Source organism: Mastigoproctus giganteus, chromosome 11 (genome assembly GCF_048544385.1).
Source record: "Mastigoproctus giganteus isolate SK-2022 chromosome 11, ASM4854438v1, whole genome shotgun sequence".
In the NCBI taxonomy this organism is placed as follows: Eukaryota; Metazoa; Arthropoda; class Arachnida; order Uropygi; family Thelyphonidae; genus Mastigoproctus; species Mastigoproctus giganteus.
The window spans coordinates 168,638,324-168,665,234 of NC_143585.1; the positions used below are offsets into that span (position 1 = coordinate 168,638,324).

General features: G+C 37.3%; 1 protein-coding gene across 5 annotated transcripts in view; it reads right to left on the reverse strand.

Moving 5' to 3' along the window:
• Positions 1 to 26,911, reverse strand: part of LOC150078563 (catenin delta-2-like) — a 666,545-nt gene that overhangs the window by 87,630 nt on the left and 552,004 nt on the right. For all 5 annotated transcript variants that reach the window (XR_016547633.1, XM_090385058.1, XM_090385056.1 and 2 more), the window contains exon 16: positions 18,445 to 18,677. Coding sequence is in view for 4 of the 5 variants with exons in the window: in XM_090385058.1 (XP_090241184.1) it covers positions 18,445 to 18,677 (233 nt within the window). In the remaining variant the exon portion in view is untranslated. The remainder of the gene's footprint in view (positions 1 to 18,444; positions 18,678 to 26,911) is intronic.

Sequence of the window (26,911 nt, forward strand, 5' to 3'; positions counted from 1 at the left end):
GTAACTTCGGGGTATTACTGTATATATATACATAATATTAAAAAATATATATATATATGTTATATGATATTTATTACAATAATATATGATTATAAAAATTACATTTCATAATACAAATTATATATACAGTGAAACTTCCCTTTAACGGACAGCCATGGGGAATGAAAATCTGTCCGTTAGAGAGAAGTGTCCGCTAACAAGAAGTCTGAGGGAGAAAAAAAAACAGAATGAAAGAAAAATCGTTAAACGTTTAATGTAAAATTAAATTAAAATATATACAGATTTTGAACAATATTTTTGTAAATAATATACATACAATTGTGCTATGCATATTATGACTTTATCTTAAGAAAAATACATACAGTAATCACTTATTTTCTTCTGCACCTTCTTCCAGCTGATAATTTTGTTTTAAACATTTGTTTGGAGTGAAGAAACCATCGAAAGTCCTTCAGTATCTTCTTCAGCGGCGAAAAACATTTTTAAACGATTGATTTGTATGAGCGCTTCTTCTATTTTCATCGGTGGTTCGTCTTTAATATGTTCTTCGACAAAATGACCTCCTTCCATTTCTTCATCCTCATGAGGAACTTCTTGAAAAATATCGTTGATATCTAGAGCGCCATCTTCTGTAGTGAGGTTTGAGTCTATATCTTTGTAGCCAGGGTCACTTGTAGCTGAAATATCGTACATTATCAATAGATGTTGAAGTGCTTGTTCTTCTTGGTGCTCCACATTGCTGTTCACAACTTCAATTTTGCGTTTGAGAAGCCAGACTTTACAAAACAGTTCACGACAGTTTGTTTTCTAATTGCATTTACTGAAGAGGAAATCCACTGAATCGCATCTAGGATGCTGATTTTCTTTGGAAGGTCACTCGCACATGTTACATCGTTCATGTTTGCAATGAGATGTCTTAAAACACGTTTTCTGTAGTGAAGTTTAAAATGTTTTATTATCCCTTGATCCAAGGGCTGACACTCCGCAGATGTGTTTGGTGGCAGAAAAATGATTTGAATGTTGGACAATTCAATGTGCGGGTGAGATGCAGCATTATCCATGAAAAGAATAATTTTTATGTTTTCACGAATCATGTTTTGGTTAAAGTGACTTATCCATTCGTTCATGATATCTCGTGTCATCCACGCTTTTTTATTAGACTTCCAGTCAACATTCAAAAGATTCAACTTTATGCCCTTGAAACAATGAGGATTTTGTGGTTTTCCTATAACAAGAGGTTGTTCAAAGTCTCCCAGCATATTTGTACACAATAGTACAGTCAAACGTTCCTTAGAAATTTTTCCGCCTGGCACTTTTCGTTTTTTAGACTCATTGTTTCTTCAGGAAGAGCTTTAAAAAACAACCCTGTTTCGTCACAGTTGTAAATATCCTTAGCTTCAAAATCACGACATAAATCTTCCAATTTGACGGTCCACTCTGTTACAACCCAAGTATCAACAGATCCACCTTCACCACTTACGGTTTTCCAAGAAATTTTATGCCGAGTTTTGAACTTGTCTAGCCATCCCACAGAAGCTTTGAACTCATTTACTCCCATAGATTTCGCAACCTCCAAAGCCTTTTCCCTAATAATAGGCCCATTAATGGGAATTTTTTTAGCACGTGCGCAACAAAACCACTCATACATAACATTGTCAATTTGAAGTCCAACAGTTTTCGGGAATGATTTTTGAACCTGATCATTTCCGTGTTGCCAAAATTGTTTGAGTAGTTCATTTTTTTTTTCTTTAGGATGTCGCTTACCTGCGTCTTCCAGATTTTGAATTTTGCAGCGAGAGTGCGAACACTATTTTTTTGCCGATCATATGCATTAATGAGTTCGACTTTATCTTTTAAAGTTAAATGTTTACGAGAAGACATTGTGTACTTCACAAGACACTGAACGAAACTGAAAACTGAAACTCAAAAGAAGAAAGGCCGACAGAATTTAACCCGCCCCCTGCAAACACCGAATTCATCAGAAGTTTTACATGTGCCTTAAAAATTCTTGAAAAAGGGTTTAGAACCGCGACATAAACCTTGATAAAATTCAGAGAATCGGAAATAGAAAATAGATTGAGGCAATATGTGGAAGAAAAGTTCCTAGAAAAAAGGGCCGTGAGTTCTCCCGCTGTCCGTTATGGGGAGATCAAATTAAGTGCTAATCTAAACGAAACAGTGCAGATTGCCTGTCCGCATCCGTTACAGAGAATGTCCGCTAGACAGAAGCTGCAAACACGTTAAAACCAATAGAGGTGAGTTGGGGAATTTGAAAATGTCCGTTGTAGAGAGATGTCCGTTAACGAGAGGTGTCCGTTAGGAGAAGTTTCACTGTATACAGTATATAATAATTTTATTTTTTATATAGAAGTACTAAGTAAACATCAATTATAGATCACCACAAAATTTAAAAGATACTGTACACATTTTTATAAAGAAATAAACATATAAATTAAAAAATTTATGTTTATTTCTTAAACTTAAACCCAAATGACGTGGCACTCCTGGAATGCTGTTGCGGCAACCCGGTTGAAAACCACTGGGTTAAAGAAACATTACAGGATCATCTAGAAAAGAATTCAGTTATAGCTCGGACACAACATGGGTTTGTTAAGGGGAAGTCTTGTCTGACCAATTTGATTGGATATTATGATGTGGTAACAAAAGAAATGGATGCAAAGAATAATTTTGATATCATATATTCGGATCTTAGAAAGGCTTTTGATACTGTTGCACATGGAAGAGTGCTGCACAAATTGGAGCAGTGTGGCATTGGAGGCAAATTGCTGCTATGGATAAAGGGATGGTTGAGTGGGAGAAGACAGAATGGTAATCAATGGACACTACTCTTCATGGACTAATGATATTAGTGGAGTGTAAAAAGCCTTGAATGGTTTGGGCATGCTCAATGCTGATTGGATTCTTCCTCTGCTCACAATCAGCTGAGAGGGCATAAATTCAAATTGAGGAAAGAAAGTTGTAGGATAGATGTGCAGAAGCTTTCCTTTAGCCAGCGTGTGGTTGATTGCTGGAACTAACTTCCATGTATCGTTGTAGAAGTTGATAGCTTAAACAGATTCAAGGCAGAACTAGACAAACATTTAGAAAGAGTGGATGGGTGAAATGAGAAGTTTTTTTTTTTTTTTATTTTGCTGATGCTATATAAGCATCATGTGCCTTTACCATTGCTAATGCTATTTAATTATTTAAATATATAAATACCCCTGTACTTTGAAACCACTATTGAAGTTGCTATAATTTTTGAAAGGAGAACCTGGTACCTCACTCTTCCAAAGCCCACAAGCTATCTAACTGATCAACAATTTCATTTTTAACCTTTTCTTGTATCAGATGATTCCCGATTATGTGGTTGTCTTATTTTTTTTTTTTTTTTTTATGTGAACCTCAAACACGAGAGGTATTAGAACCTATAGTACTTAGTACCGTGCTTGGGTTGGAGGTTGAGAAGACGAAAGAAGATATTTTGACATTGGACTTGAACTTCTGTAGATTGTAATTTTCAGGAAATACGTATGAAGGAAGGTTGTTCCAGAAAACGGCAGTTGAATGAATAAATGAGGAAGATGAAAAGTTGGTTCTGTGGATTTGAAGTTGAACAGTAAATGGATGTTGGCTGGTGGCGGCACGTGTTCGGACTGTTTTGAAAGAGAGAGCGGGAATTATAGAAGCCAATTCAGAAGAACAGTGCCCATGGAAATATCTGTAGAAGAGGCATGCAGCAGAAACAGTACGTCTATGAGAAAGCGAGTGGAGAGACTCTGTTAGAGATGAATCATTAATTAACCTAACTGCCCTCTTCTGAATGGAATCAAGAAGCCTGAGAGAGGTTTTGGGGGCACCACCCCAAATGTGGGAACAATATTCCATGGCAGGGTGGATTTGCGATTTATACAGAGTGAGCAGCTGTTTGGAAGAAAAGTAACGCCGAGAGCGAAAGAGAAAACAAAGTTTTTAGATGCAGAGGAAGCAATATTTGTAATGTGCTTGTGCCAAGAGAGATTAGAAGTCAGGGTAATCCCCAAAAGAGATATATCCTTTTGCCTAGAAATTGGAGTGTCACTAAAGGTAAGCATAGGAGCAGAAGAATCCTTTTTGCGAGATATAAGACAAGACTGGGTTTTAGAAGGGTTGAAATCAACTAAGTTGTCTTTGCCCCACTGGAGAATTACCTGAAGATCGGCATTTAAGGAATTGGTAGCAGATTTTCGAGAAGTTGAAGCTGATTGAGCAGGGCAAGGTTTCTCAAAATAGAAAGTTGAATGCAATGTGCTATCATCGGCAAAACTATGGATAGGATTTCTAGTCAATGGAAGAAGGTCATTGATATACAAGAGGAAAAGAGTGGGGGAAAGAACTGAACCTTGGGGGACACCGGCATTAGTGGAGAAGTTAGAAGACAGAGAGCCATCTACCATCACCCTCAGTGAGCGATCAGAGAGAAAACTGGATAACCAATTACTAAAAACAGTTGGCAAACCATAAGATGGAAGCTTGTTTAGAAGACCTTTATGCCAAACACGATCGAAAGCCTTTGAGATGTCAAGAGCAACTACTTGTGTTTCACCGAACCTTTCCATTGAAGTAGTCCATAAATGGGTAACATAAGCCAGAATATCACCAGTGGATCGACACTGACGGAATCCATACTGGCGATCGTTGATCAGACGGAAGGTTTCTAGGTAGTTTAAGAGATGGCGGTTAATTGATTTCTCCATTACTTTAGAAAGAGTAGAAGTAATTGCAATGGGACGATAATTGGATGGGAGGGATTTGTCACCCTTTTTAGGAACTGGCTGGATATGAGCAAATTTCCAAGCAGAAGGAAAAACACCTTTGGAATAAGAAAGTGAAAAAAGGCGGCAAAGAATAGGAGTAAGTTCAGGAGCACAGATTTTGAGAACAAGTGGAGAAATACCATCCAGGTTTTCCCCAACCAGGATAATTCTCAATGAATATTCTTTAGGGCTGTGTAGATCTCTTGAATAAGGAGAAATATTCAGTATTGTAAACATAAAAGAGATTTATTTTCGATATCAAACTTTACAGATAATATTTCAGCATTCTAAGTGAAATGTACAAATATATTTATCACTTTCCTCCTCAAAACATATGTACATAAATCGCTATTTTAAGTAAAGAAAATATAGCTACTGTACAAATATCTCTCAATGCTACAACACACATATGCACTGGCATTCAAAGAAAGTGAAAAAGCGTTAGAAAGTTTCTAACCCTTTTCTGCGATGGTATGTTACATTAATGACTAGCATCACAAAAAGATATAAAACAAAAGATATTTATTAATAGTTAAGGCAAAGCTAAGTAATATTTGACAGGTGCTCTCAAAATATTCCAAAATGAGCATTTGAAACCTTTATACAACAGTATAAAGTTGTATAATTCTGATAACATTTCAACCATATGAAATGTTATCAGAAGCCCTCAATTTGCTTCAGTTTATCATTTTAAATGGAAAACAAAATGAAAAGTTCACCAAGTGCAAACTAATATTTAATTGAACTGCCTCTGGCCCTGATGACAGTAGCACACCGTCGAGGCATTGACAAGATCAACAATCTGAAGATAATCAACTGATAGTTTGTGGTTATAAAACACGAATTATGACGTTCATGAAGGGTCTTTGGTTTCTTTCTGGAAAATGAAGATTCCACAGTACTATAGGATTCTATAGGATTCAGGTCCGGGCTGTTTCCTGGCCAGCTAAGAGTTGTAATGGACCGTTCTTCCAACCATTTTTTCACCTGTAACAAATGTAAACACATTACTGTCGAACCTCTAATGCAGAACTGAAGCTAAAGTAACTACGGCAGTGCCTACTTACACTTTTCGCCTGATGACAAGGAGCAGAGTCATCCTGAAAGATGCAGTTACTTGGCAGATTGAAATGGTCTCTAATAGTTGGCAGCAATTTCCCTTCCAATATAGCCAGTTACTTGGCAAGTTGAAATGGCCTCTAATGGTTGGCAGCAATTTCCCTTCCAATATAGCCAGTTACTTGGCAAGTTGAAATGGCCTCTAATGGTTGGCAGCAATTTCAGGATGACTGCCATCCGTCCCTGAAACCCCCAAAACCCCTCACTCCAGGTCGTTACTTATTCTAATAGAAGTTGTGCAAGAATCACCTTCACCTCTGCCTACGGCTGCTGTTAAACTATTAGTCCTTGTATCCCCCCAAGCTATCAGTTTTCCGACCCGACCCACCTAACACTGCCTCGATAGCATCAGCAAATATTCTTGCACCCTTTCTATTTAAGTGTATCCCATTCCTGTAGAAGCAGTCTCTCCTGTTAACAGGAGATGAAGAAGCTTTATGGTTTTTAAGGCATAAATGATTCAAAACGTGGTCCTGTTTTGGCATAGAGATTCGTTTGCATCCGGTTCCTTTTTTCCTATCAGCAGAACCAGTATTCTTGTGTTTGGAAAGAAATCTGCTCACTGTTAACTGATTACAAGACACTCTATAAGCAATATGACGGGCAGAACATCCTTCCTCACTTAAAGCAACAATAGCACTCTTTCTTCCAGGCATCAACTGCACGTAACCCGCCATCTTGACACAAGCAAGGAATAAATGCAACTCTTGCAGAGCATGCTTATATAGCTGAAAGTAACAGCTGATGCAATATTATGTCATCACCTACGCATGTCAATCTTATCTGATGCAATCTGTAAGAAATATTGCCATATACTTACGTTATTCGAAAGACAATTACAATTTTAAGGGGGTGATGCACTTTCTTTGAACACCAGTGTATAATGTAAGTTAATATACATAATCTATGTTACTTTCCTGACCTTAAAAGGCTATACTACCAACACTAATACTATCTGTTCTTGTTGGCTCCTAATTTCCTAGTCCAATAATCATTTGTCCTCTTTATACACTGCTGTACATAATTTAATGAGCACTTATATATATTCCCTTTATACATTCTTTTAGACCTGAGCATACAATCCTCACGTACTCTGACATCTCTCTACAAACCATGGACATACACTTGCCTAATGTAAGAGTTAATTAAACATGTACACACATACTTACATAATTTTAATCACATCAATATTAACCTAGAACATAAATCCTACACTTCCTAGGATTCCTTTCTGTAAACAAAGAATTTGAAAACCTTAGTTCTAACAATGCTTTTAAATTATAGAAGGATAACACATTCTCTCTCTCTCTCTCTCTCTCTCATCACTCTTTTTCTAATTAACACAGTTTCTCTACCTTTATTTTTCTTTATTTTTAGTTAGTTATTTCTACAAGGCTACCTAACTCACTGCAATCTCTAGATGCAGTTAAGTCCATCAGTCCTATTCATACTTCAATTTCTAAACAATCAATACTAGGGGTCTTACTTTTCTCTGCCTTTCTCTTTCCTCCAGTTGGTGATCCTTCGCTTTTGGTCTTTCCTACACTTCTACATGGCTGTTCTCCAGTGTCTTGGCTTACTTGTCTGCTAGGCGTACATTTCTGGAGTCACACTTGGAGCCTTCGTTTAGGGAAGTCGGATAAGCTATGAACTGCATTTGTTTGCTGGTTATGGTTCTCTCAATAAAACAAGGCTCTTGCTTCTGGAACATTCCTCTGGCCATTCATTTAGACATTCTTCTCACTTTCTGGCAACTAGCATTGCTTCTCCACACTTTATACCTAAGCACTTGCACTTCTCATAAAGGTGCCTCCGTAGACAGGTGGGCAGGAGCAGCAGTGCGTAGCACACACACTTCTTGATTAGACCGGGATTCGAGGCCGTGCCCACCAAATACAGAGGATGCAGAAAGGTCAGGGAATGACCACCGCATATCCCCGGAGCAGTATGGCTTTAGTTGCTAATGCTCCTAAAAAAAAAAAAAAAACCAAACTTCTCATAACATTTTCTTTCTTAACCTTTCCCTCACCCTTCACATCGCTTCCATCCTCTCTCTCTGAATTGCTCTTCTCCTCACCTTTCCACATTTCTCCTTTTTGTTCCTCCCTCTCCCTCCTTTTCTTGATCAATCACCATGAATTTCTCTTTCTGCATTTCTATTCTAATTTGCTCTTGTCTTCTTCCTTTGTCCTAAACATGTCCTGTATGGACAAGCCATCCTTCCCCAGAAGTACATATGTTGTTTTCGGAGCTGCCTTCTTCGGTGACTTTTCCGTGGCAGTTACTCCTCTTAATCCCTTTTCGCTATGCTCTTTTCCAGACCTAGCCACCTTCAGTTTTAAAATGCATCTCACTTAAGCTTAGGGTAGGTCACTTTGTACCTACCCTAAGCTTAAATTATCTTCCATTACTCTGAAGTACAGACAATTTCTGGCAGGTGTTTTCCCTTTGCAGTCAATTCTAAACTATCCATCCTTTTGTCTTTACCAAACCATGATTTATTCTAAGACAACCATTTAGTGCCTTTTTTCCTTTCCCAACTTATCCTTTTCGGCCCTTACCTGAGTGCCGAACTACTAAAATTTTAGGTAAACAGACCAGTCTCCCATTGACACACTTCAATTGTTCAGTTATCACTCCGAACTGCTCCCAATGACAGTGCTAATCAGAGTTCTACTTCAAACAAACACCTGTGGAAACTTTATGCTCAAGCAATTAGCCTAACCCTATCTGTTTAAAATAATTAATTTCAAAGACAAAATTTATTATTTTTCTAGACTTGTAAGATGGGTTTCTTACAATACAATTGATAGAGAGCATGTCGACCAAATATTGAAGCCAAGCTTTAACCACTCACTTTCTTACTAACCCAAACATTTTATATGCATGTTTATACGATGTTCATTGTCAATCTCCTTTGACAAGTGATCGACCATCATGTTGACTAAAAAGGCACATTGATCACTTGAGCCAGAATGCCATATTGTCTGTATGCGTGTCTCAGGTGCCTTATCAGCATGAATGGTAAATCAGGAGAAATCAGCCTCCCTGTCACAAAATCCAACTTTGGTAAATGCAATGGAATTTCTGGGTAGACAAAGCCATTTAACTTTGATATTGCCGGAATAAAATTAAAAAGTGTTGTTCTTCAGTGATCCCCTACAGCTAATTATACACAAGGATGCAAGCGACAGCAACATCGGGAGATGCAAGGTATACACATTCGATTTTAAAATGGTTCTAATTTTCATCAAAAGAGGTTTTCACATAAAACATCTTTCATGCGTACAGGGTACACGTTTTTTTTTTAATCTGTCATGTGTACATGATAGCTCACATCAGATTATATTGCTGCTAAATCAGCAATACAGTCAGTTCTGCTATAATGCGGTACATGTGTTCCTAAAAATCTCCATGTTATGGTATTTTGTGCATTAAAAACAACAGGGCTTATGAGAAAAATAGAGATGGGCTAGAGAACTCAAAAAAATAAAAAAATTTTCAGTCTGGTAAGTAAAACACTTAAAAAAGTTAGAAACTAATAAAATTGCTAACAAAGGTTTAAACATCTTAACTTTCTAATAAATAAATAAATATTACAGTAAATATAGCACTTTACCTTGACGAGATATGAGTTTGCTTGATTGATATTTGTGTTCACTGGCATTTTCTTTTTTTTAATTGGAATGTAAAATTTAAAACAGTAAAAAAAGATAAGCAATCGATAATGATGAACATGGGACGTACAAACTGCACAAGTGAGACAAGTTTACGAAGCTTAAAAAATAGGAATGAAGAGAAGATTCTGAAAATTTATTTATGTGTTTTATATGATTCAAAAATTTCATTGAAATGGAAACACATTTCACCGTAATAATGTAAAAACCCACACAATTCATCTATCGGTATTATTGCAAATGCAGTAAGATCAAGTTTACTACCATTTATAATTAGATTGCACTAACACAGAAAAGCCCAATAACCCACCTGGAACTGCAAATTGTTTTTATTATTTTATGGTAGTGACTTCCAGAAATGTGCTTCTCTGCTCATGCTATCAACACCGCACCAAATTTCTGTTTGAACAGAAAAATGTGAGCTCCTGAAAAAATGAGTCAGCCAACAATATCACGTGTTATCTTGTGTATACAGCAAATGACAATAGTGTATCTCCAACCAATACAACTACAGTAAATGGGAAATACAGCTATCGCACAATTGATGTTTGACATTTTTTAATCTTAATTGAAGATTAAAAAATGTCATGTAATGTCATGAATGTCAGTGTATCTCCAACCAATACAATTATTGGTTGTAATGAAGATTAAAAAATGTCAAACATTTTTTAATCTTCATTACAACCAATAATTGTATTGGTTGGAGATACACTGTTGTCATTTGCTGTATACACAAGATAACACGTGATATTGTTGGCCGACTCATGTTTTCAAGAGCTCACATTTTTCAGGGGTTTTCAGGAGCTCACACTGAATGTAGCAACCTGGGCAGCAGCGCAGGTTGCTACATTCAGCTTGATGCTGGGTTTTGCATTCACATGGCATTACTCGCAGACAAAATTGCAAATGAGCCATTCCGAAAATCACATTATACTCACTATGTTGCCTAATATATCAGTCACGTTGGAACAAATTTGTGTTGCAAAAATGCACATGAATATATAATCTCAAAATTTCTTATAAATTTCATTGCAACCTTAATGTGACTTTCAATTGTTTAATATTAAACTTACTCAAAGAGATAACTACCATCAGGGTAAAGGGAAGGGTTTTTGCTTTCGTAAAGGCGACTATGGAGGTCTGAGACAGTATTTAAATTCCATACAGTGGGACCATCTGATGATGTTACCAACAGCAAATTCAAAATGGGAAGCATTCAAAGAATTAATCTTGGAAGCTATTAGGCTTTACATACCAACTAAGAAATATTGTTCAAGGTTTAGGCATAAATGGATATCAGATCAACTAATGAGCCATGTGGCAGAGAGGAAAAATGGATGGGATACATATAAATTAATGGGTGACATAGAAGCTTATGATAGATATAAGCTGGTCTGTAACCAAGTCACAAAGGAGATTAAGGCAGGTAAAGGCAGATTATGAGAAATCTTTGGCAAAGGATGCAAAAAAAAAAAAAAAAAAAAAAACAGGAAAGAATTCTTTGCCTATATAAACTCTAGAAGGAAAGGGATGAATCAGATTGGTCCACTGGATATTGATAGTTCAAATGTTGATGATCCTGCTCAGGTGGCTAACAAACTAAATTAGTATTCACACACGAGGAGTTATTCAGGGAGGAGAATGCCAGAGGTGAATTAAACTCTGGCAGTGAGCTAGATGATTTTGTAATAACTGAGAGCAAAGTGGAGGAGAAATTGTTGAAGATAAACATAAAAGAGGCACCCGGGGTGGATAGGATCTATCTGGTTATATTAAAGGAGGCAGCAAAAGAAGTAAGCAAACCCTTAGCCATGATTATGAGAGCTTCCTTGGACTCAGGGGAGGTACCCATGGACTGGAGATGTGCAAATGTGACCCCAATTCACAAAGGAGGATCAAAGGGCGATAAGTAATTATAGACCTTAGTTTAACTTCTGTTCCAGGGAAATTAATGGAGGCAGGATCATCTAGACAACACTTCAGTGATAGCTTGGACTTCCCCTTAAGGGGAAGTCTTGTCTGACCAATTTGATTGTATACTATGATGTGGTCACAAAGGAATTGGATGCAGGGAATAACTTTGATATCATATATTTGGATCTTAGAAAGGCATTTGATACTTGCACATGGAAGACTGCAGAACAAATTAGGGCAGTGTGGCATTGGAGACAAATTGGTGCTATGTATAAAGGGATGGTTGAATTGGAGAAGACAGAGAGAGTGGTAATCAATGGACACTGCTCTTCATGGACTAATGTTATTATTGGAGTCCCTCAGGGTTCAGTGTTGGGTCCATTGTTGTTTTCTGTATTTATAAATGATATTGATGATGGTATATCAGGCTTTATGTCCAATTTTGCAGATGATAAAAAGGTTGGCAAGGTTGTTAAGGACAATAATGACAGTATGCTGCTGCAACAGGATCTAGAAAAGTTAAGCAGATGGGCTGAGAGGTGGCAAATGAAGTTTAACGTTGACAAGTGTAAAGTACTACATATGGGAAGCAGTAACCCCAGAGTAATGTATCAACTCTGTGGTACTACACTGACAGTGGTTGAGGTGTATAAAGCCTTGAATGGTTTGATCATGCTCAATGCTGATGGGATTCTTCCATTTGCTCAGAATAATTACCTGAGAGGACATAAATTCAAATTGAGGGAAGACAGTTGTAGGATAGATGTGCAGAAGTTTGCCTTTAGCCAGTGGGTAGTTGACTGGTGGAACAGATTTCCATCTTTTGTTGTGGAAGTTGATAGCCTAAATAAATTTAAGGCTGAGCTGGACAGGTATTTGGGATGAACGGAGGGGTGAAGTGGGAGCATTTTTTTTTTTTTTTTGCTGATGCTGTATAAGCTTGCTTACTTGCATCGTATGCCTCTACTAATGCTAATGCTTAACCACTCAGATGTGAGTGCATGAGAGATCAGTTACTATTATCTTGTGCTGGAACTTTACATATGTCACCTTATTTTCCACTTTGGATTTGAAAAATTTTTTTTGCTACTTTTCCCATTTTTAGAATATACAGGATGTTTTATTTTGCAGCTGGATCAGCAAAGTATTTTCAGCAGTTCAGTCTTTCTCTTAGAGGTAAATGTTTCCTTTTGAAAGTTTTCTAAGTGTAATTAGCATATCATTGATATATTTTGTATTGTATCCATAGCAGGGCAAGGTATAGGGAAATTGCAAATCTTTTGTAAAGAGCGTCAAAGTCCTGTTCTTTATAAAAGTTTACTCAGCAACTGAATATTCTACACAAGAATGCAGTAGCTCAAAGATTCCAAACTTTGCAGGCATGATCACAACTGAATTATAAATGAAATAGTGGTATATTAATGTTGCAGTGTATTTTTATAATACTATATTACAAAAGACTGTTGCAAGAAAAAATTTTTTTTGCTACTTTTCCCATTTTTAGAATATACAGGAAGTTTTATTTTGCAGCTGGATCAGCAAAGTATTCTCAGCAGTGCAGTCTTTTTCTTAGAGGTAAATGTTTCCTTTTGAAAGTTTTCTAAGTGTAATTAGCATATCATTGATATATTTTGTATTGCATCTATCCTGGTCCTTGAGGTTGTCACAGACATTCTCTCTGATATGCTAGACAAGCTGTACTTGCTACATGGGAGTCAAAAATGCTGATGTAACTGATATTCGGGTGACACTCAAGTCAAGTGGACCCAATTTCGGCGAAGTCCGGACAGTCTGTGACAGCCAAATTTTCTACTTGCACCTTCACAATGGTGGGACTGTTAGTAATCCTGGGTATAACCTCCATGCACAAGTACATGGTGGGTGACCACACAGGTGTGGACCAACGTAAGCAGGGGTCGAGGTGTGGTGCCCACACCACCCCTCTATGTTACCAGGCAGTACCAGGTGGTAGATGACTCTCATCAACCAGTGCAATACCACCACTTTGCTTACTGGAGGCTTGAAGTGGTGGAACCCATGTTTAGTCTATAGAGCTAAGTTCCAGTCAACCCTTCCCCATCTCTTCCATCATGCAGTATGATTGATGACTTTTGAGGTTATGATGAACATTGTGGCGAGATCCATTATTCCTTACATTTTGAGGGTACAGCTCTAAAACGGTGTTCGCAGGACGGCCGCTAGTTAGTACACAGGACTGAACCTATTGGTAACTCTCTAGGAGGCTTCCAGATCAGCTAGTGTATAACCTTTCTACCTCTACTCTGCCAGATAGTGACTGGAGGGAGTCCGAGTAGTGTGTGTGTGCGGGAGGCATTGTCGAGGCCATGTTATGTCAAGAATCTGGTTATATTCTTACCATGTGTACGCGATATCCAAAAATTTCATTACTTCATACAGCATGTCATACCCACTTTTTCTTACTATTGAATACACGATGAATTGTCAAACTAATAGAGCAAGCTTATCTGCAAAAAGATCTAAACCTCCCAAACACTTCCTAATTCATTTCACAAATATATGTGGTCTCAATTCTAATCTCAACGATGCCCATTTCCATTTGCAGTCTGCCAAACCCCATGGACATTTTCTGACAGAATCTCGGTTATCGGTTGATTCAACTACTGCTCATCTCAGATGCCCAAATTATTACACTGAATGATCCCTTTCGCCTCAAAGGTGGTACTTGTGTGTATGTCCATTCTGATATTACCTGTCAGAGACTTGGTAATTTGGAATCTCCTCTTTGATCTTCTCTGGCTTAAAATCTCTCTATATATGTGGACTCCACTAATCACTTGGAGCTCTTTGTCCAACTTTCCTAACAGTGAGGTAATTTTCCTTGATTTTAAAGTTCACAACTCCAACTGGCTTCCGTTTTCTAGTCACACTGACCCAGCTGGTCGAGATGCTGAAGCTTTTGCAATTACAGTAAACCCCCGCTATTCGCGGGGGTTACGTTCCTGAGAAATGTCGCGAATACCGAAAACGCGAATACTGAGTTATGGCTCCCATAGTAATAAAGGGGTTCCATTCCAAAGTATGAAATATATAAGAAAAACTAGTCTAAAATTTTGTCTATGTATGTATTATATGTACCTTCATAATATGACTATGTACATAGACAGTACATAGTGAAATGCAAGCATATGGCATCGAAATGAAAATAAGAAACAATTTAATATTAAACGTAATATTTATTAGAAATTTCAAACAAATCTTTCAAACCAGCGCCTTTGCTAGCAAAAAAAAAACATCCCGCCAGTGCTATCACCAGTTTCGCTAAAGTGTTGATTAAGGAGTTTTGCCTTTTCGCGAATGATGAGTGAACTTAACGGAATTTTATTTTGAGTTCGGTCTTCTATCCACAGATTTAAAGCTTTTTCCATTTTTTCTAATTTAACATCACGAGTTACAGAGCAAATTTTTGAAGCAATTAGCGCGTTTTCACAGACACTACGGCAGATTTTTTCTTCCGATTTCTTGATTGATCGTACCGTTGACTCATTGATTTTATAATGTTTTGCCACTGAGGAGACACTTTCACCATTAGAAATTTTGTCTAATAACTCAATTTTATTCGCTAATGTTATCACCTTCTTTGATATTTTCACATTTCTCTTTTTATTCGTAGCCATACTTTTGTAGGGGTTAGAAAGAACTTGTCCACAATAACGTCACTTTCTTCCGTTAACACACTCGAAAAAGTCTGTTTTACACTGCAAAACGGTAGATTTATCATTTTTGTAAGCATATCAATTAATAAATTGATAAATTTATTCAGTTTATAAGCATATAAATTAAAAGCAAACGACGAAACCTTCCATGACTAACACATACTGAACAAGGATTACCGAGAATCATCCACGCTCGCAATTTTTCACCCCTCTCCCCACACCCACTGAGCGCTGTTTTGACCGGGAAAGATAATTTTAGCCACGCCCATGTTTTTTATGGCAGAAAATATTCACGGCGCTTTAAAATTCACATTTTTTTAGGTTTCATTTTATATTAAATCGGCGATCGCGAATACGCGAAACTGCGAATACAGATACCGCGAATAGCGGGGGTTTACTGTACTAATGACCTTGCACAGATTGATCATTTATCTACAAGAATACTGGACAATCCTAATCATACAGCCAACACACTTGATCTTTTTCTCACAAACAACCCTTCTAAGTACACGGTTGAAGTGAGAGGTCCTTTAGGTACTTCAGATCACAACTTGGTGATTGTCTCTTCTCCAATGAAGCCTTTATCTCATGGCTATTCCCAACCTCGTGTTGTTTGACATTACAAGAATGCAAAATGGGATGACCTGCGAGATTTCTTTTCCTTGGTCGGATTACTGTTTCAAAACTTCTGATGTCAATGTTTGCTCAGATCATATCAGTGAAATTATTCTTGAAGGAATGGAATCCTTTATCCCACACTCCTCTTTAAAATCTTGTCCTTTATCTAAACCTTGGTTTTCCAATAAACGTGCTAAGGCTGTTCAAGAGAAGAACGTTGCATATCGTAATTGGCTTGTTTCTAATTCTTCAGCTTCATTTTCTGCCTACACCAAAGCTCACAACAATTGTAAAGCAGTTATTAATCAGTCCAAACTAGAGTTTGAACAGGCTAAGAGTATAAAACTTGCTTCTTGCCCTAATGGTAGCCGAGCATTCTGGTCTCTTGCCAAAACTATTGGCTGCAACTTTTGCCCATCTCTGCTCCCACCTCTGTCCAAACCAGATGGTTCTGTTGTCACTTCAGCCAAGGATAAAGCTGACCTGCTAGCATCCCATTTTCCTTCCAACTCATGTATTAATGATCTTGGTAAAGATCATTAATACATGAGTTGGAAGGAAAATGTGCTCCTGAACTTACTCCTGTTCTTTGCCGCCTCTTTTCACTTTCTTATTCCAAAGGTGTTTTTACTTCTGCTTGGAAATTTGCTCATATCCAGCCAGTTCCTACAGAGGGTGACAAACCCCTCCCATCCAATTATTGTCCCATTGTAATTACTTCTACTCTTTCTAAAGTAATGGAGAAATCGATTAACCACCAACTCAAACTACCTAGAAATCTTCCATCTGATCAACGATCGCCAGTATGGATTCCGTCAGTGTCAATCCACTGGTGATATTCTGACTTATGTTACCCATTTATGGACTAATTCAATGGAAAGGTTCGGTGAAACACAGGTAGTTGCTCTTGATATCTCAAAAGCTTTCGATCGTGTTTGGCATAAAGATCTTCTAAACAAATTTCATCTTATGGTTTGCCATCTGTTTTTTGTAATTGGTTATCCCATTTTCTCTCTGATAGCTCACTGAGGGTGATGGTAGATGGCTCTCTGTCTTCTAACTTCTCCACTAATGCCGGTGTCCCCCAAGGTTCAGTTCTTTCCCCCACTCTTTTCCTCTTCTATATATTAATGACCTTCTTCCATTGACTGGAAATCCTATACATAGTTTTGCCGATGATAGCACATTGCATTCCACTTTCCATTTTGAGAAACCTTGCTCTGCTCAATCAGCTTCAACTTCTCGAAAATCTGCTACCAATTCCCTAAATGCAGATCTTCAGGTAATTCTCCAGTGGGGCAGAGACAACTTAGTTGATTTCAATCCTTCTAAAACTCAGTTTTGTCTTATATCTCGCAAAAAGGATTCTTCTGCTCCTATGCTTATCTTTGGTGACACTCCGATTTCTAGGCAAAAGGATATATCTCTGTTGGGGATTACCCTGACTTCTAATCTCTCTTGGCACAAGCAGATTATAAATATTGCTTCCTCTGCATCTAAAAAACTTGGTTTTCTCTTTCGCTCTCGGCATTACTTTTCTTCGAAACAGCTGCTCACCCTGTATAAATCGCACATCCGCCCTACCATGGAATATTGTTCCCACATCTGGGTTGGTGTCCCCAAAACCTCTCTCAGCCTTCTTGATTCCATTCAGAAGATGGCAGTTAGGTTAATTAATGATTCATCTCTAACAGAGTCTCTCCACTCGCTGTCTCATAGACGTAGTCTTTCTGCTGCATGCCTCTTCTACAGATATTTCCATAGGCACTGTTCTTCTGAATTGGCTTCTATAATTCCCGCCTCTCTTTCAAAACAGTCCGAACACGTGCAGCCACCAGCCAACATCCATTTACTGTCCAACTTCAAATTCACATAACCAACTTTTCATCTTCCTAGTTTATTTCATTCAACTGCCGTTTTCTGGAACAACCTTCCTTCATACATATTTCCTGAAAATTACAATCTACAGAAGTTCAAGTCCAATATCAACAAATATCTTCTTTCATCTTCTCAAACTCCAACCCAAGCACGGTACTAAGTTTTTACTCTCGTCTTTGGGGTTTACTTAAAAAAAAAACAAAAAAAAAAAAAAAACAGTTACCTTAAATATGGTACAATTTGGAACGGTCTGGCCATGTGGTTATGTCAACTGATATTATGAAAACTATTTACCCACAAAATTTAAATTTTTATTCCAGTAACATGACATGGTATTTAGTGTTTTGGACTTTTGTGTTTAGAAAAAACAACAGGAAAACATAACTATGCAAAATACAGAAGATCACATAAGAACTATACAAAATACAGATAACTTGCTATAAAGTTGCCATTCTTTATTATATGGCTACTCTTTCAATCAGTTAGGTTCGTATTAGAAAGTTGCTTCCAACAGCTTAAGTTCCACGAGATATGTATTTCCTAAATATTGTTCCTCTAAATAGTATTAAATGCAAATATAATAGCACTTTGAGTCATTAAAAGTTTATTTATAAAATTTTAATAAGAAATAAACACATAAAACAATACACAGTAAACTGACCCCATACATGTGCCAGTTTTAAGAGTGTATGTGTGTGCGTGCGCACAAGCGCACATAACATGAAACAACACAAACTATATCCTTACCTGAGAAGTAAATTTAACAACTCTTGGAGAAAACTTGCCCTTTTGCTTTGTTATGTATGATAACCTTTCAACCCCTCCATTTTCAAATAAAGAACGAGCAAAGTCACTATTTTTGACAATGACCTCATTCAAAGTAGCTAATACAGCTGCTATTGTGTCATCTGAAGTGTTGGAATCATGCTGAGGAATCCTGTTTGGTAATTTCTGTACCAGGTCTTTCATTGCATATTTTCCTATGGAATAATGATATCTATAAAAATTACTACATATGCTTGAAATAAATCTTAAAAAAAAAAAAAAAAAATATATATATATATATATATATATATATATAAAATTTATAGAAGGTAAAACTGACGAGGATTAAAACTAAAAAAAAAAAAATATTCAAAAAATTATGTTCTATTAATAACAGAGTAGTGGCAAAGACAGATAAGAGCACTAACCAAATAATACACTTACAATGGCTCCAAACTTGAAGTATAAGTATTATAATATTATTAATATTACTAGGAGTAGTAGTAGCAGCATACAATGCAAGAAAGGAAGCATATAAAGCATCAGACAAAAAAAAAAAAACTTCCACATCACCTGTCCATTCACTCCATGAATTCATTCAAACTGCCACACATCCAGTGCTGAAGTCGTAAAATTAGCAGAAGGTATACTATGTGAAAGTTATGTATGCAAGAGAGTATATTGTGCTTATTAATAGAATTCCTGAGAATATACAGCATATACCCATATCTATATAGTTATATGCTGTATATATATATATGCACATTAATATAAAGATGTAAATATGAGTTACACGGAAAGCCAAAAGCCAAAAAGGGATAATAGCCGAAACATAAAAGAAATATTTTAAAGTAAGTGACCTGTAAAATATCTGCGAAATGATCTAATTGAGGTTTGTTTGTTTGTTTGTTTGTTTGTTTGTTATTTGGTTTTTAGGAGCATTAGCAACTAAGGCCATATGCTGTGGTCATTCCCTGACCTTTCCGCATCCTCCGTATTTGGTAGTCAAGGGCTTGAAACCCAGTCTGATCAAGAAGTGTGTGCTATGCACTGCTGCTCCCGCCCACCTGACTACAGAGGTGTATAAGGCCTTGAATGGATTGAGCAAGTTGAATGTTAATGGGATTCTTCCTCTCGATCAGATTACTCACCTGAGGAGGCATAAATTCAAATTGAGGAAAGACAATTGTAGAATAGATGTGCGGAAATTCACCTTTAGCCAGCGGGTGGTTGATAGTTGGAATAAACTTCCATATGTTGTAGTGGAGGTCAGCAACTTAAATAAATAAAAGGCAGAACTAGATAAACATTTGGAGTGAATGAATGGGTTAAAATGGGCAAGGTGTATGTTCTTTTATTTATTTTTATTTTTTTGGCTGATGCTATATAAGAGTCTAGGAAAGTTTATCACCAGCAATTGATCGCCAGCAATTTACCGCCGCATCAGTTTATCACATTTACCATCTAGAAGCAATGAGATGTGTTTGGTCAAATCATAAAAAGTTATTTTTTATTTAAGTTTCTGCCTTAAGCTATGATTAGCATATTTTTGGAATTCTATGAACTGTGAGGGAATAGTACGGAAATAAAAAAAACACATGTATGGAAATATGCAATTTAATAGGTAGATTATGTATTTTAATAGTTACATGTATCACAAAATTAGTAAAAAATCCATTATTTGAACAATATAACAATTGGTTAATTTTAAACTAAACTAATTATAACATCATGTATGTCATAGTACACTGCAAAAATTCAAAATGAATGTTTATGCAATCTTCAGAATCAGTCACGTTGGGATAATTAATTACTAAAAAACTGTAATATTTACAACATAGTATGTACATTATTAATAAGAAATATTATGCACTATACCTCTTAGAAAATCAACAATATCACCCCGTTCATCGTATACACTAACAAGCCTTTTAATTCGTTCATCATAATCGCGATACTTCTTTTTTTTTGTTGCCCGGATCACTTCCACTTAAATATTGTTCAATGCGCATTTCGTTAATACTTTGTTCTTTTTTAATGCAATCGATAAATTTCCAAATGTTGGGATGATAAGCAGCGACTTGTTCCTCAAATCCTCTATGCCACCCTTCAACAGAATTATTCGTTCTTGGTAATCCTTCAAGAACAAGCTGGCATATGTTCCACATAAGATGTAGTCTGGTTGGGCATCCAATCCATGTATCCTCAAAATAATCAACAACTTCTTGCTATCCTGGAGGAAAAACACCATTTTCACACAAATGTTCAAAAATGACCGTCACAATTGGAGTGGGCACAAATGCAATTGCTGGCAAAATTCACATATTTAAAGCAAAATTATCATCAGTTTCATAACGTTGTTTCAGTCCATTATTCTGAATGGAACGAAAAATACATTGTGAAGAGTGGAAAAAACAACCCCGTTGCAAAGCGTCAGGAAAAACTCTTCTGCAAGCATTCATCATTGCCATCTCAAAATCTATAGTTGATTGTGGGGACATAGCTGGTTCCAATTCTTTCAGCTGCTGTAGTAGAGATACATACATTTCCTCAGACTTGTTAGGCAATAATGCATAAACTAATGGAAGCGATATTTTGTCCTTGAATCCATGTATTGTATACAGCTCATAAAAAAGTAAGGGAACAGTTTTGAAAGTCCCATCGGCATACCAGTGTTCACTTTGCGCTAACAACTGCAAATTTATTTTTGTACTGAAAATTAACATACGATTGTCCTCGGGTCCAGAATCAAATTGTAGAAACAATTCTCTATTGCATGATGTTTTATATTCTTCTGTAAAAACTGTCTCTACAATGCATTGGAAGAACTGGGCCATCAAAATTTCGATTTCTTATATTTCGGATCGTTCGTTTCATTGTATTTACACTTGGAAGCCTAGGGGCTGCTGCTTGGCTACAGATTCTCGAAACATTTGAAATAATACTATGAGACATATTATTATTATTATTATTATTATTATTAATAGCCATATGCTGCAAGGAAGCTGAGGCTTATGTTGCACCAGGAAAAAATAAAAGTTCCCGAGTTATCCTGAGAGAGAGAGAGAGAGAGAGAGAGAGAGAGAGAGTCGAGAGTAGAATGATGATATCCAGCTCAGGACCCTGGGTGTGCCAAGCCCATACTCACCAGATGTGAGCCCCAGGGTTCATTTGTTGTTTCTGCATAAGTTCGAATGGTATCAAGAAGTTGTGCTGCCTCAACTCCTGCTGCGTCTCCACAATGATTGTGCTCCTTCCATGTTTTAACGATGGTGTTATCTACCATAGTAACTCGAGCGGCACATTTGGTTTTTCAGTATTTTGACACTTCCAATGAATTTTTGTTTCATTTTGCCTGTCTTTATAAAACAAATGTCCACTAAAGCACAATTTCAGTTTTCCTTTTTCTGATTTCAAAAATTCCACCGAAATGATGCATTCACAAACTCAAAAGGATGAAAAATAAACTCAAAATAAGAAAATGTTGTGATTGTAGGAGATTATAAATATATAAGTACCTCCCTAATTGGCATATCCTACCCCTACTCCCCTAAAACATGCTACTTAAGTTAAAGGAATTAAGTAGGTACCTACCTAATTCCAATTTTGGAAAAAAACAGGCAATTAAATTAAGGCACCTGCAATGGTATGTATTTCTAGGAAATGTACACCTAGTGTATAACTTCCATTTTTAACTGCACTTAATTCTTAAATAACACCTATAGAAAAGCCTTATTTTCAATTTAAAATGACCAATAAATTTATATAAATAATATATATTGTATGGCGATAAAATATGCTAGCGATCATTTGTAGGCTAAATTTTCTTAAACTTTTGGCGATAAAAGGAAAGTTTATCGTCCGCAATTCACCGCCAGCAATTAATTGCTAGCAGTTTACCGCCGCGTCAGTTTATCGCATAAACAATTTATAGCCTACAAATATCGTCAGGCAATACATATAATTTATATAAATTTATTTTTAACTTGTTTTATTCTAATAGTTTTATTTTATTCTAATAGTTGAGGCATGTGATGCAAGAAAGCAAGCTAACAAGGTAACAGCAACCCTTTGTTTGCTTCCCCAATCTTATTGCCTTTTGCTTTAGCATCAGCCCCAAAAAAAAAAAAAAAAAAAAAAAACCATTTCACTCATCCAATCCCTCAAGTCGTTAAACATTTGTCCAGTTCCTCTTTGAAATTATTTACACTATCAACTTCCACAATGACAGATGGAAGTTTGTTCCCACAATCAACTACCTGCAGGCTAATGCAAATTTCCGCACATCTGTTCTATAACTGTCTTTCCTCAATTTTAATTTATGCACCTCAAGTTCGTAATCTGAGCAAGAGGAAGAATCCCATCAGAATTGAGCCTGCTAAACAGTTTTGAGAACGAGGGTAGCCTGAGCAGACGAAGCTTATTGCCGCTCCTGGAACAGAGAAGTTTTTTCAGCTTAAATTGGCATATTAACTTATTTTCTAGAGTAGCTTTATATTCCTAGTTACGATACTTAGTTTAAAGTTTAACTTAGACAGACATTTTGTAGGTATTACTTAATATTGGTAAGGGTATCAAATCCATGTGTTACAAGTTGCAGCTCCGTTGAACGAGAGGTTTTTTAACCATATTCAGCTGACTTATTAACCAATTGTTATATCAAATTATTATCTATAAGTAGCTTACAGAGCTAGTCAGGATCCTTAGTTTATTCTAAATTGAGACAGCGAGAAGTTAATCAATACTTAAGTGTCCGTAGAAGTACTGTTCGTAAATTGCCGCCATTGTACACAATACAACATATCCCGAAGTAGATAGCGTTAGCTAAGTATAGTATAGTACATAATATAATATGGTCAGTTAATCAGTAAATCTATTAATCTTGTTAAACTTCATTGTCAATTAAATTGTACTTTAACTATATATATAACGACTTAGATTACAAACGTAACAAATAATTAATACATAATTTGATACGGAAGTTATACAAGGGAGCTCGTAGATAACACTCGATACTGAAAAATAAATATAGCGTTATACCTGAGTTGGGATACAAGTTTAAGGTTTTAGTTTTCTACTGAAATTGAAATTTTATTGAAATTAAATCGAAATCATGACTCAGACCAGAGCAGCAAACCAAAAGGCTCAAGCTAATGGGTGCTGTGGCTCAGGGGAGAACTGAGGGGGGGCAGTTGCCCTCTAAATCACAGCCTTTTAAAATGCACTGCTTGCTTGATGTTTGCGGAGCAATCGAATACAGGACATGATAATGCCATGAGAGATGTCTTTGTGTGTGCGCAACGTAAGGAGTGTAAGGAAATCAGGCGACAACTCAGCGTTGTTATGGGCCTATATGAGAGTTTGAAGGACAGGGTGGATGCCCTCGAAGGAAATAAATTGAGGGACCCATCAAGCCCTCAGCTGCCCACATCAACGCCAGAGCTTGCACTTGGTCATCATGCAACACAGAGGCAATCCCCTAGGCAGAATGTGCTGGTCCCACAGGAACTAGTAGTTGTTGGTGACTCTATTGTCAGGGAAACGGGGAACATGCTTTGTAAAAAGGATAGGTGGAACAGGACCAGGGTATATCTGCCAGGGGCAAAGGTTGGTGACGTTGTAGAGCGGATATCATCTTTTAAGGGCACAAAAGGTGATATAGTTGTACACATTGGCACTAATGATATTAAGAGTAGGAGACCGGCGCAATTACTTAACACTTAAGTACAGGTCACTGTTGAAAAAAAGCCGTGAAGTAAGGTTGAATTTGAAAGTGTCTGCAATTCTGCCCAGACACGATAGGAGGGAGTATATGATGAGAGCCTTGTCGATCAATTCGACCCTGGAAAGTCTGTGCAAGGCTCAAGGGGTAGAATTTTTTTCAGCCTGGTCTGTACTTGTTAACAGGAGAGACTGCTTCTACAGGGATGGGATACACTTAAATAGAAAGGGTGCAAGAATATTTGCTGATGCTGTCGAGGCAGTGTTAGGTGGATCGGAAAACTGCTAGTTTGGGGGGATGCAAGGACTAATAGTTTAACAGTAGCCACTGGCAGAGGTGAAAGTGATTCTTGCACTGCTTCTATTGAAATGAGCAGCAGCCTGAAAGACAAGATGCAGGATATTTCAGAGACTGCTGGGAGTCAATGCGGTACAAGTAAACACATGGGTTGTGTTAGCGTAACTAAGAATAGGAACAGGTGCATGTATACTTGCACCTGTTCTTACACCAATGCTAGGTTTGGTAAATAAATTTGATGAATTTGAGGTATTGCTCAAAGCATCAAAGGCGGATATTGTTGGGATATCAGAGACATGGGGTCAGACAGATATAAGGAATGCAGACCTGGAATTTGGGGAGTACAACGTCTACAGAAAGGATAGACAGGACAGGAGGGGTTATGCTATTAGTTAATAAACACATAAAATCCAAGGAAGTGAAGCCAGTCGACATCGATGGACAGTGCAGTGTCCAGTCTGTTTGGTGTGACATAAGCATAGAGAAATCAAAATTGAGAGTAGGAGTGTGCTATATGCCTAATGACTCTGATGAGTATAATAAGATACTGTACAGGGAAAGAGAGTGGGCCAGTAAATCAGAGAGTCTTATAATGGGGGATTTTACAGATATTGACTGGAATTTGTGGGTTGGTCACTCACACACTAGCAAGGCTTTTGTGGATTTATTGGATGATTGTTTTCTACATCAGCATGTTTGGGAGGCAACTAGAAGGAGCAATACTCTTGATTTGATTATCAGTAGTGATTCTTCATGCATTAAGAATCTGCAGATAAAGGAACCACTAGGTGGCAGTGATCACAGTGTGCTGAAGTGGGATTTACTCAAGGAGGTAACTACCATCAGAGGTAATGGGAAGGGTTTTTGCTTTCGTAAAAGAGACTATAATGGTCTGAGACAGTATTTAAATTCTATACAGTGGGACCAACTAATGATGTTACCAACAGCAAATTCAAAATGGGAAGCATTTAAAGAACTAATCTTGGAAGCTACCAGGCTTTACATACCAACTAAGAAATATTGTTCAAGGTTCAGGCCTAAATGGATGTCACATGAACTAATGAGACATATGGCAGAGAAGAAAAATTCATGGGATACATACAAATTAATGGGTGACATGGAAGCCAATGATAGATATAAGTTGGTCTGTAATTAAGTCACAAAGGAGATTAGGCAGGCAAAGGCAGATTATGAGAAATCCTTAGCAATGGATGCAAAGAAAAACAGAAAAGACTTCTTTGCCTATATAAACTCTACAAGGAAAGGGATGAATCAGATTGGTCCACTGGATATTGATGGTTCAACAGTTGAGGATCCTGCTCAGGTGGCTAACAATCTAAATGAGTATTTTGCATCTACATTCACACATGAGGAGTTATTCAGGAAGGGGAATGTCGTAGGTGAAGTAAACATTGGCAGTGAGCTAGATGATTTTGTAATAACTGAGAGGAAAGTGGAGGATAAACATAAAAAAGCACCCGGGGTGGATGGGATCTATCCAGTTATATTAAAGGAGGCAGCAAAGGAAGTAAGCAAACCCCTAGCCATAATTATGAGAGCTTCTTTGGACTCAGGGGAGGTACCCATAGACTGGAGATGTGCAAATGTAAACCGAATTCACAAAGGAGGATCAAAGGCTGACACAAGTAATTATAGACCTGTTAGTTTAACTTCTGTTTCAGGAAAATTAATGGAGGCACTGGTTAAAGCAGCACTGCAGGATCATCTAGACAAGAATTCAGTTATAGCTCAGACACAGCATGGTTTTGTTAAGGGAAGGTCTTGCCTGACCAATTTGATTGGATACTATGGTGTAGTCACAAAAGAACTGGATGCAGGGAATAACTTTGATATTATATACTTGGATCTTAGAAAGGCTTTTGATACTGTTGCACATGGAAGACTGCTGCACAAATTGGAGCAGTGTGGCATTGGAGGCAAATTGCTGCTATGGATAAAGGGATGGTTGAGTGGCAGAAGACAGAGAGTGGTAATCAATGGACACTGCTCAACGTGGGCTAATGTTATTAGTGGAGTTCCTCAGGGTTCAGTGTTGGGTCCGTTGTTGTTTTCTGTATTTATAAATGATATTGATGATGGTATATCAAGCTTAATGTCCAAGTTTGCAGACGATACAAACGTTGGCAGGGTTGTTAAGGACACTACTGATGCTATGCTGATGCTACACTGACAGTGGTAGAGAATGAAAAGGACCTGGGGGTAATTGTGCAGGCAGATATGAAGTTCTCTGAGCAGTGCAGACGAGCTGCAAGAGTAGCTCATGGTGTCTTGTCAATGATATACAGGAATTTCTCTAGCAGGGATAGGAAGGTGATTATTCCTTTGTATAAGGCAATGGTCAGGCCAAACCTTGAGTACTGTATACAGGTCTGGAGGCCTCATTTCAAGAAGGATGTAGAGCTGCTGGAA